Source organism: Bombyx mandarina, chromosome 09 (genome assembly GCF_030267445.1).
Source record: "Bombyx mandarina strain Sakado chromosome 09, ASM3026744v2".
Taxonomy (NCBI): domain Eukaryota; kingdom Metazoa; phylum Arthropoda; class Insecta; order Lepidoptera; family Bombycidae; genus Bombyx; species Bombyx mandarina.
In genome coordinates this window covers 15555058-15567252 of record NC_143216.1, presented here as the reverse complement: position 1 = coordinate 15567252, position 12195 = coordinate 15555058, and the positions used below count along the sequence as shown (strand labels likewise).

At 33.0% G+C, this 12195-nt stretch overlaps 1 protein-coding gene across 1 annotated transcript in view; it reads left to right on the top strand.

Annotated features, from left to right (window-relative positions):
- Window positions 1-6107, top strand: part of LOC114239804 (discs large homolog 1-like protein) — a 36583-nt gene extending 30476 nt beyond the window's left edge. Inside the window, exon 10 of the mRNA XM_089729952.1 lies at window positions 4696-6107. Coding sequence (XP_089586078.1) covers window positions 4696-4699 — 4 coding nt within the window. The 3' untranslated portion in view covers window positions 4700-6107. The remainder of the gene's footprint in view (window positions 1-4695) is intronic.
- The last annotated feature ends 6088 nt before the right edge of the window (window positions 6108-12195 follow it).

Genomic DNA, 12195 nt, shown 5'->3' with positions numbered 1-12195 from the left:
TCGCGGGTTCGAATCCCGCCAAGGGAAGATATTTATATGATAAACATAAATGTCTTTTATGGATGTATATTAAATATATGTATGTGTATAATAAAAATCTTACATTTATTTCCGTTATCTGGTACCTGTAACACAAGTTCTTTACGAACTTATCACGGGACCAGTTAACGTGGCGTGATTGTTTAAAAAAAAAAAAAAAAAAAAAAAAAAAAAAAAAAAAAAAAAAAAAAAAAAAAAAAAAAAAAAAAAAAAAAAAAAAAAAAAAAAAAAAAAAAACCATTCGAAGCAGTTCCATCTTATTAGAGCGATTTTCATTAATCACGCTTATGTTTTTTTTATTAATGAAATAAGACTTTTTTATTTGTATTTTTATTTTATTATATTTATTTTCATTAAAAGTGCATATTGTGGATCCACATTTTTTCCCTTGACATGAAGTTTTTACCTAATTGCGAAAAAATCTGATAATAGTGGAAGGAAGTACCTGACCATAGCTAGAGGTATTCTCATAAAATCTAGCAAGCAAGGTAATTATCTACTCAATTTCTTCCCTATAATCTGGCCCTGGAGCACACGTTTCTGCGCAACCAAACAAAATATGTTGTTTTTGCGCATTCAACAATAAGCGATTCTTAATCTTAAGGTTTTTTATAACGGAGTTGTTAGTATGAAAGTCCGCCTAAAAGATTTCCAATAGAAATCTCCAGTACCACATCTTTGATGCGTAAGTTTTTCGACTATCTTGAAATGGCTTAGAAAACAAGACTCTTCATTTAATCGGATCTTGGTAAAAAAAAATATTTGCTGCGTAAATATTTCTTCTATCTTGAAATAGCTTAGAAAACAAGACTCTTCATTTAATCGGATCTTGATAAAAAAAATCTTTGATGCGTAAATTTTTCGACTATCTTGAAATAGCTTAGAAAACAAGACTCCTCATTTAATCGGGTTTTTAAAAAAAAATTTTTTATGCGTAAACTTTTCGACCATCTTGAAATAGCTTAGAAAACAAGACTCTTCATTTAACCGGATCCTGGTATTTGTGCTATCTGTCTGTACTTTCAAATCATACCCAGTTTCAACCATATGTTTTCCCATAAATCTGAATTATTTGTTTCCTAATTGCTTTATTTCCAGGTTGAAACGTATTGCAGAAGTCGTAAAAATATTTTAAGTTATCCATGCACTGCCCAGAACTAATTGCCGGAAACTAGAATTTATGACTTTTAGACTTTTACCGTGGCGTCGTAGTTTTGTGCAGCTGTTTCAGTCTGCATTAAGACAATATATTTAATTATACATAAAATATGTAAACATGAAATTTAAATTTTTATTTAGAGGATTTTATACAACCATATCGTGTCTGGTTACAAATTAAAATATACTTGTAGGAAGCAGTATTATCCTAATGTTTTTTACTTGTGAACACGCACGGTACTATTCTATCTACATATTTCTACTGCGATGCAGTAACGCATTTCGGTTTGGAGGGTAGGACAGTCGCTAGGCTTTACAACTCAGAAGTCGACGGTCGTGTCTTAAGATGGATGGCGAGATACGTCTCGTTGAATGGATACTAGAAAAAATACTTATTGGTTAAGAGAGCCGCGAGCTCATCAAAACTTCTACCAGATATACAAATTATGGATACCTTAACTCTGCTTTTATGATGATTTGCCAATTCAATGCGAATGTACCCAAAATTAATTGACCAAGGTTTTTTATTTAACAGATTTTATTCATTTACAATCATAAAATAACGTACTGAAGCGTAACTTTTTTTTGTGAAATGCTTAATTTTTGTTAGAAAGTAATGAACTTTAAAAAATATTATTTTAGATAGATTTAAAGTATTTACGAACTATGCAGAAATTCGCCTACTTAAGTATTAGCAATTAGCTTCAAATTTAGATTAAAAGATTTCTGGGTTCCAATATGTTTGTGAAAATTATTTAGAATTTTAAATATAGGTACCTACTATTTTAATTTCAGTACAGCACATATTCATGTTTATAATAAGACGCGATGCTTTTTTTCTGACCTAAACATTTATTATTATTATATATTTGGGTTGTTCGGAAAGTAATTTCGTTTTTTTTTTTGTGGAAATGAACACATACTTCAAGAATAATCCCAGGCCTTTCAAATGGTCATAAACTGTAGAATTTGATAAATTTAACCTCAATCCGATCTCATTTGTTGTTATTCGCCGGTTTGCATCAACTAATGCCTTTATCGCGACTTTATCAGCTTCAACCGGCGCGGCATTCCCGAACGTGGTGCATCTTCGACATCAAAATTGCCGGATCGAAATTTAGCGAACCAGTTCTGGCACTGGCGTACTGTCAACACACCTTCTTCATACGCTTCGGTTAATTTATTTCTGGCTTGAATAGCATTTTTACCCTTTTTGTAGTAAAATATTGATATTTCGAAAATGCTACTTATAGCTCTCCATATTTTAAAAGGCACCAATCAAAAACTACTACGTAGAATTAATTGAAAATTTTCACACACAAGCCTTGGTATATCAGCTCTCAAACCATATAAAAATTATACGGCTTAAATGTGAAATTGGGTCCAGAAATAATACAATTAAATCCTCAGTCGGGAAAAAACGAAATTACTTTCCGAACAACCTATTAATTTTTATTCTATTAATACTGAACAACCAAAACTATTAAAATAGCAGTTAAAGTGACCGACTACAAACTGCACTTGACATTACGTGCTGAATTCGAAATTTCGTCTCGTATGGACACAGAGAATTTTGGCTGCAATCCAAATTTGCTACAGGAAATTGGCTTTCATTAGCAACTGAAGTTTTACACGGACAATTGTTTATGACGGGCTGCACCTAAAACATGCTGTTTGAAGTATGATATAGTTACAAAATTTGGTCGCAAATTTGCATTTTGTTCACTGGAGGATGGAGTGGCAGAAAATGTTAGCATATAAAGCATGCGGAGGTACAATTTTGAATCAAGAGTTCCCCATACAATAGGTTTGAGCTATATGGGAAAACAACAAGCATATTCAAGCCTCAATTACTCCAATACATCTAATACCAATTGTATTTATCAAATGTATTGGAGTTTGGATGGGAATCAAATACCCATAGTATTGTAGGCAGCGACACTAATGACCAGACTAATGAGGTAGCTTCAAAAGCTCCATATTTCTGATAGAAAAACTCGCGTAAGGTCCTTCAAAGACTATCTATATTTTATACAGATACTATCTATACTTATTATATATTATATTATATATTATAAAGAGGAAAGATTTGTTTTTTTTGTTTGTATTGAATAGGCTCCGAAACTACTGAACCGATTTTAAAAATTCTTTCACTGTTTGGAAGCTACACTATTCCCAAGTGACATAGGCTATAACCTTTTTTGAACAAAATTAGGGATATTTATTAATTTAGGGATTTAGGGAAATTACTAAAACTCCAATAATATAACCCAAAGTGTAAAAAAAATACCTGAAATATTATTTACATCGCGTGCCCTGCAAAAACTATTGATGATAGAATAAAATAATGTACTACGACTTTGTAGAACACATTATTATTTACAAAAAGTGTCGCGACAGCATATTACGTCTATCTATTATAGTTATGCCGCAATAAGTGTTATTTTATTTAAAACAAATAAAATACATCAAATATTTGTTGAAATGTTTGTTTTCAAATAAACTTACTTGAAGCCTTAACTTTATTTCCCCCTTGCTATTTATTAAATACGATTCAGACGATTTCAAAGAGAAGACCTCAATTACAGTTTTCTTTCTGATATCACGGAAAACTTCTTGGTGTAAATCGTTAGGTGCTATTCATGAATTGTCTACAGATTCTGTTATTCTGTACGTTAAATTTTTGTGAATCATTTGTGGAAATAAAATATATTCTTGCGCTTTGCGTTCATTACCAGTCACTGCTCCGGGTTATTTATGGATAAACCCATGGATATCTATATATATAAAAATGAATTACTGTTCGTTAGTCTCGCTAAATTTCGAGAACGGCTGGACCGATTTGGCTAATTTTGGTCTTGAATTATTTGTAGAAGTCCAGAGAAGGTTTAAAAGGTAGATAAATACGAAAATGCTCGAATTAAATAGCAATTTTGTTTTTCCTTTGATTCGTCCCCCGTCGGACGAATTCCTTTTGTTTGTTTTAAGTTTATTTTATACAAAAGTTTAGGTCTTTTATATTTTATCGATTGAGGCACTACGAAGTCTGCCGGGCCAGCTAGTATATTAATAAAATCAAGATTATACGTGCACAAGAGGACGCGGTATTACCAAATGCTCACACTTTAACACCAGTTATGCGTTCGTGGGTCCGTACTTATTAATACGGCCCTTAGGGAACATTGTAGACGACAGCTAATTTCACTGTCGAAGCTTCGACAATCAATACAATTAATTAAATTACAAAGGAGTCAAGTAGGGTCAAGAGTAGCAATTATTTATTTATTTACTGCTTTTGACTTTACACCACAGAATATAGTCGATACATCGAGTTAAGCAATTAGCTTTGTAATTGAATTATTATTTGACTAGCAGACTATTTGATTAATAGGACATGATATGAATTATGACGGCTAACTTTAATGACAAATTAATAAAATAAATTTATAGGTAATCAAATAATAATCATTAAAAATTAATAAAATAATTTCATTACAGGTAGCAGTGGATGGGCTTTGAAACAGACCAGGCGGTAAGAACTGAACAATAAATATTATAGTATATGACAAATATTATCAATTGCAAAATAATAATGTGGCAGTGACGCTATTATTGTGTACAGTTTGTCAAGATATTTGGAATTAGATCTCATGATTCAAGTACCAAAATTTACTATATTAATTTATAATTTATTTGTTATTATATGTTCGGTAATGATTTCTTCTAAAATTGTACTGAAATTCCAAATTTCGATGTTACCGTATCTGATTTGATATATTTCTTTTGCTCATTAGATATAGTTTTCATGTTACCTATCCTAAAAGCTTGTTGTTGTGAATTTTTTTCTATAAATATCTTTGTGAAGTAATAAATAAAATAAATAAAAAACCTGTACAAATAACGTACAATATATATTTAATTACTCGCTGTACATGCATACTTTTGTAAGTTGGGTTCGTTGCGTTTCACTTAGATTAAAAACCACTCAATTCTGAAATTATCTAGGCCAATGATTTTGAAACTTGTAATTTATACGAATTTGATGTAAATAGTTTTGTAACTTTATGTCTAACCGAAATTGTCGTTTTGATAATTTATAAATTTTATAATACTGAAATTCAATTTGTTTCCAAATATTTTTATGAAAATAAACTGCTATGATCAGAAGAGCGGAATAGGTTTTAAAGTAAATAAATATGAAAGCTTCTTCAGCTTTCCAACAATAAATAAGCTCAAGTAATTTTACAGGCTTTTTAATTTTATTTCGTGTCTCATAGTATTTTATTCGGTTTTCGTAAGTCACACGCAAATTTAAACTACTTTTTCCAATTTATCTTGTGTTTATTGTTTTCTTCTTACTATTTCCATCTTAGCAGCACAATATTGCTGTGTATCTACATAGTCTTGACTGTGATAACGATCATTTGATAATATTTGACAAAATCTAAATAAAGGAACAAGTCAAGTCGACATAATTATGTATGACACGCGAGGCCATTGAAATTAAAAATTACCCTAACTTAAATAGAGAATACAGTTGGCGCTTATCTTACACCAGAGATTCTCTTATCGCGAAGACGAAAACCCCATTCAAAAACTGCCAAGCCTTTGTAGTATTAATTATGTTTGTATTTCATTTACTTACTTAAAGTTCTCTGAATCCCCAACGATAATTAGTATGGATAAATTTACCTTAAATGTAATATAGCTTGTAGTTATTTTTTGTTCAAAGTATTATTCACTTCAAAACGACAATTTCGTAAATAAATGTTATTTTCTTTACACATTAACTAAATTACTAATCATTCATAGATCTTGGCATTTGATATGACATGATTTCTTAAACACCTATGAACTGTGATATTAATGTTAGTATAATAATTGGAAGTTGATTATAAATACATTGAGATTATGAAAATTGTTTTATTTTCTTATATTATAATCTTGAACGATTCATTCTATATTTTTTTATTATTATTATTAAAGTATTTATTAACTTATATTGTAGTTAGTTTTCACATAAAAACCATAAAACATAAAAAAACAATTTCAAAGACAGAGGTTATCTTAATACGTAATAAGGTATATTGTGAGTCATAAGTTTCAATTTAGGCACTGACTAAATTGCCAGATGGCATACAAAAATTTAATTTATAATTGCTCCGACCGAATTACTAAAATATGAATCAAATAACGCTCTATATTCTATAGAATTTAAAGTATATTTATGAATGAAACCTAATAACTCTTTCATAATTCGTCGAACAAAAAGAAGCCTTGGGATTTAACACGAAAATCCTTTTCAATCTACAGTATCCCTCGTGAGAACCCCGAACTTGCAACGGTAATACGGTGAAAAGTTTTCGAACATTTCGAGAAGAAACTAGAAAATGAATACTGACAAAGCTGCTAGGTGTTAAGAGCTTAAGTTCGAGTGTCTTTAAATGCGTATTGATGTAACATGAAACCATTTATTAATGGGAAGGTGTATAGGCAGCTCGTTAAAACCCCAACCATACCTATTTCTGCCCTGAAGTTATTATGCGTTCTGGTTTCAACAATGGCCTGAAAGGCAAAACAATTGTGAATCAGACCTTATTTTTCAAGGTGGGTGGCATTCATGCTGTGACATCTCTGGATTGTAGGAACAACTCAATTTCAGATGGGCTATGATTTTACCACCCTGCCTATTTTCTGCACTGGTGGTAGGACCCTTATGAGTCCACGCGGGTGGGTACCACCACCCTGTCTATTTTCTACCGTGAAGCAGTAATGCGTTTCGGTTTGAAGGGTGGGGTAGCCGTTGTAACTATACTTGAGACCTTAGAACTTATATCTCAAGGTGGGTGCCGCATTTACGTTGTGTATGTCTCTGGGCTCCTGTGACCACTTAACACCAGGTGGTAGGCAGCGGCTTGGCTCTGCCCCTGGCATTGCTGAAGTCCATGGGCGACGGTAACCACTCACCATCAGGTGGGCCGTATGCTCGTTTGCCTACAAGGGCAATAAAAAAAAAAAAAAGGTGGGCTGTGAGCTCGTCCACCCATCGAAGAAATAAATAAATAAATATATATTGAAATAGTAACTTATTTACTATATTATATATATTATACAATAAAAGAGTTTTCTGTCTATATTCGTCATAATTCCAATACCTATCACACCTGGAAGTTTGCGTAACTGTAAGCTAACATATTTCACGATTAATTCCAAAACTTGTACAAAATTGTACGTAAAAACATTCGTTTAGGTAATTAAAATTATTCAAGCAAATAGTACGTAAAAAAGAAAAGAAAAACAAACCTCCTAAATGTTTTATCTCGAGGAAAACCTGATGAAATGCTCTAATGTTTTTCACCATTAAAAATGTCGGAAGCCAGATCAGATAACCGACGAACAGATTCGAAGGAACGTGGATTTTTTTTTTAAATGAAAATGTTATTCTTTTGTGATGCGCAATTCAAACAATGCACTGCCGAGTTTGTAGTGGAGTTGACGTTATCGCCTTCACTTCCTTTCTATGCATTCGTAACGGTAGGACGAGCTGACAACAATAGTCGCTTTAGACTTTTATGCGGAATATACGTTTCAATCGATATCTCTGAACACAACTGCCGTGAAGCAGTACTTAATGCGTTTCGGTTGGAAGGGTGGGGTAGCCGTTATAACTAAAACATGAGACCTTAGAACTTATATCTCAAGGTGGGTGGCGCATTTACGTTGTAGATGTCTATGAGCTCCAGTAACCACTTAACACCAGGTGGGCTGTGAGCTAGTCCACTCATCTAAGCAATAAAAAAAAAAAAAAAAACTTCTTAACATACTAATGTACAATAATTTACGTTTTATATTATTTACTAGCGACCCGGCTTCGCTTCGCTTCGGAAACTGTAATTTATTATTAATTTTTCCACTATTTAATGGATGTTATTATACATATAAATCTTCATCTTCAATCACTCTATCTATTAAAAAAAACCGCAACAAAATCGGTTGCGTAGTTTTAAAGATTTAAGCATACATAGGGACAGACAGATTATATAGAGACAGAGAAAGCGACTTTGTTTTATACTATGTAGTGATTTAAAACGTACTCCTTTACTTAAGGTTTGTAGTGTTTTTTTTTAAAACCTATAAGACCCTACAAATCGAATACGGCTGAAAATGCAACTCGTGTTTTCTTCACGTCAATCACAATGCTTTTTTTGCTGCTTTTACTATTTCCCTAATTAAAATATATTTATAGTCTAATCGTTTTAATATTAACATTCCTATTGTCTGAAACACTTACGAAGGCATTACACAAGATTAGTGACACATTTACACAAGTACTGTAAAGAAAGTACATGATATAATCGCGTGGTAGTCGCCACTCCTTCAAATCCTTCAATATCTAACGAAGATGAGGTATCCGGTGTCATTGTTTGTTTCCGCTGACGTCCGACAAAACAGAGATCTTAGAAGTTTGTTCCCGTTAAGTTGTTTGTCGAGACAATAGATTCCACTTAATACCTTTTTATACGCAGCCCGTTCGAACCTGTTTGACTTGGAACGTCAATAACAACAACGGATAATACATCTGCAGTCTCGCTGCCCGTATAAGTTTCAGTTTCTCCGAATTAACTTATCCTGTATTCAGGTGCCTTATTGAAAATAATGAGTAGAAATTTTGTACAATACTGGTGACTGGTTCCTAGCTCAATGACTTTTTACTATTATAAGTTAGCGTTCCAACTATTAGCAACAAATAGGTCGTGGACTTCAACAATATCACGAGCATAGCTAGGTTGCTAGCTAACCTAAAAAACTTTCCTTAAGCATCGTTAAAAAAGCAACATGTTATAGGAATGAAAAAATACTGAGTCTGTGAGTAAATTTCGGAGCTTGATGGTCGAGGAGCGAAATTACTTCTGGTAGCAAACTGTACAATTAGTAATAGGTCCCCGGAAGCAAAGGAGAATTCCATAACGGCGACAAGTGGTATGATGGTAAAGAAAAGATGGTACCATTTCAAAAAGTTCCACAGAGCACTCCTTACGAAATTTAGGATATAGCATGCAAAGAGATCCAACGATCCGGACTAAGACTTTCCCGAAAATCTGGGAACCACGACTATTAGAAGGGAACAATCTGGTAGGTATCTGGTAGTCTTAGACGTCCTGAAGTATAAGCCATTGGTACAGGATGAAGTAGTCACTATTTCTGTTGAGGACGACCTCGCATTCTAAGACTTTCAGCCTGCTGCAAAGAGACCACTTGAAATTTGATCTCATAGCATACTGAAGATCATTCTCTGCAACTATAGTGTATCAGATGCAGATCAGACACTGCAACGTAAATGCCACTGATTTTGAGAGGTTAGTTCCAATAATCAAGATTATATTACCAAACACGGGATGCCCACGCGGCATATTTAGTTACCTTTGAAACATGGCGGTATCATGTGCTAATCGTACTGATTCTCTATTTCGTTCATGGCTTTTCTGTTTTCAATGAAATACTCCAACGTAATTTTCTATCTTTGTAATTTCAAACTAGTACACGAAAGAGGAGTTTCTTTTAAAAGTAAAGGAAAAATAAACAAACATTTGTCTTCATTGAGTGAAAAGAAAAGGGAAGGCGTCTTTTTGCGTTGTTTTACTTAAAACTGCTTATATTGACAGAAAGTCGCGAGAGGGGAATAAAGGGTCGTTCCAATATAATATATGCTTGCCTATTTTAGAAATCGGTTGACTGGAAAACCATACGTTCCAAAAATGCTATGTTCCTTACTCGATTATTTTATGTGTACGTATATCTGTATCGTATGTCCAAACTGCCTCTCTGGTCAGTTGTTGTAAGAGCAATTCTAAGTACTAAAGCCTTCCAGTTTGAGACCAGAGGTCAGGGTCTCAATTACTTTGTGTCACAGGATATCCTACTTACCTCTTCCTTGAATCGGGAGGTTTAACTGCTTCTATCCGGAAAAAGGCCACGATGACGACACAATCTGAAAGTTATTTGTTAGAACATGAAATCCGCATCAGGTACGGACGCTATCCCCATTGCGCTACACTTTTACATTATTACACGATTCAATTAATTAGTTAATCAGGTATCTTCATTCCAGATACACAATCACCATTCACTCGAGTAACTTTGAATTATGCGTATTGAATTCCGAAACATCGATTCCGAGTTCCTGGAGAATAACGTAAAATGTACCAATAATTTTAGTTGTGAACATTATTTCTAAAATGTATTTCACTTCTTTCAAATTGATCAAGCTATTCAAGTGTATGAAAGAATACTCGTTGATTCTTCGTTCGGTGCAAGAAATAACTTGGAATTCCCTTATCTTCTCTAGTTGTGTTCATTCCACTTGATCATCGTATTTTGTACTTCCTTATTCGAGTAGAAATACTGTCGGAAAATACGACACGATTGCACCCTAAAATCATGTTTTCAATATAATTGAAGCTGCTATTGCGATATAAGCTTGGGTTTATTATTTCCGACATTTTGGGTACATATTATTATGTTTTGGTGGTAACGGAGGAACAAGAACTTAGGTTTTATTCTTCGACATTTGAATGTTTTGCTAATTGTCATCTATGTAAAAATGATTTATTTTACATATAAGTTTCGTCGCACACAAAAATAATTGGAGAAATCTTGAGGCTTCGCAGTTTGTTTCACTTGGAGTTTCATCTTCACAATAAAAAGACCCCATGTATTATGTAAATATGTTCGATAATATCAAGTTTTATTTAGTTTCTTAAGCTCTAGATCAAAAGGTTCTGTGTGGCCAAATATCATCTGCGTCATGTTCCCTTAGTTCCCTCCCGTGTTATGTTTTTGTCAGGACCCTCTCAATTAAAAGGTAGAATTTCTTGATGTAAACATATTAAATGTGCGAACCTATACAAGCTATTGTCGATTTCTGAAATCAGTTCGAGGGGTGATATACCAATAATTTCAATTGATCTTTGGAACGTGCCAGTGTGAGTAAAACAAAACCCCTCGTCGTATACAATTTCACTGCAATTTACAGTTGAAGACACGCGAACCTGAATAAGATAAAATATCAACATCCATGTAATTACCTCTGGCATTTATTTAATGTACTTAAAACATGGTAATGGTACGCAATTAGCCGAAACAAAGTTATTTCCGCCACTAATTGTTTGCTTGGTCTCTTTGTTAATTAAGGTCGTGTTGTCGCCAGAATTTGTTCTTTCAATTTTATGACAGTTTGGTGTTTCGTAATTGTTATTCGCTTTTGAAGGAAAGAGATCACTGTCCGTAATTATGTGCCAATTGAATTTTAGCTTTACACGCATGTTTGCCTTTTACGAGTATGTATGAGTATGATTTCAAACTTCAAACTGATTTTGTATTTTTTTTTAAAGCTGAGTATCACCAAAACGTCTATGATTCTCAGCAATTTTTTTTCTTCCATTCTCAGGAAAACTCGTTCATGTTATTCTATTTATTATGTAATAATAAGTAGTATAATTCGTAGTAAGGTCATAGATGATTTTCCGAGTCACAATACAAATGATAATGTGACTACTACATTGTAATTAATTAAGGAAGTTTTTTCTGAATATGCTTGCTCATTTCCGTAATTGCTTTGCTTTATTTTTCTCAAACTTATTATCACATACTAATATATTAACTTGGCTATCTCTGGGTTCAGTGTGGCACTAAAGTAAAAAAATAGTACAAAAAAACTCAATAGGTGAATCGCAAAATAAACGCTGATTCCATGAGGATAGTAATTAATTATATAATTTAATTACCAAATTTAATGAATATTCACTAAGACGTCGTATAAATCACAAACTTCTGTCCTAAATTTCCGGGTCTCGAGAAACGAATTTCTCATCAGCATTACTAACATAAAATTAAAACGCTTTATTATTTTCGAAACAATAAAGAGCGCCCAGGGACACAAACGCTGGAAGGTTTTGTTCGTATTGCGAGTGTCTTATTTATATTATTACAGTTCATTTT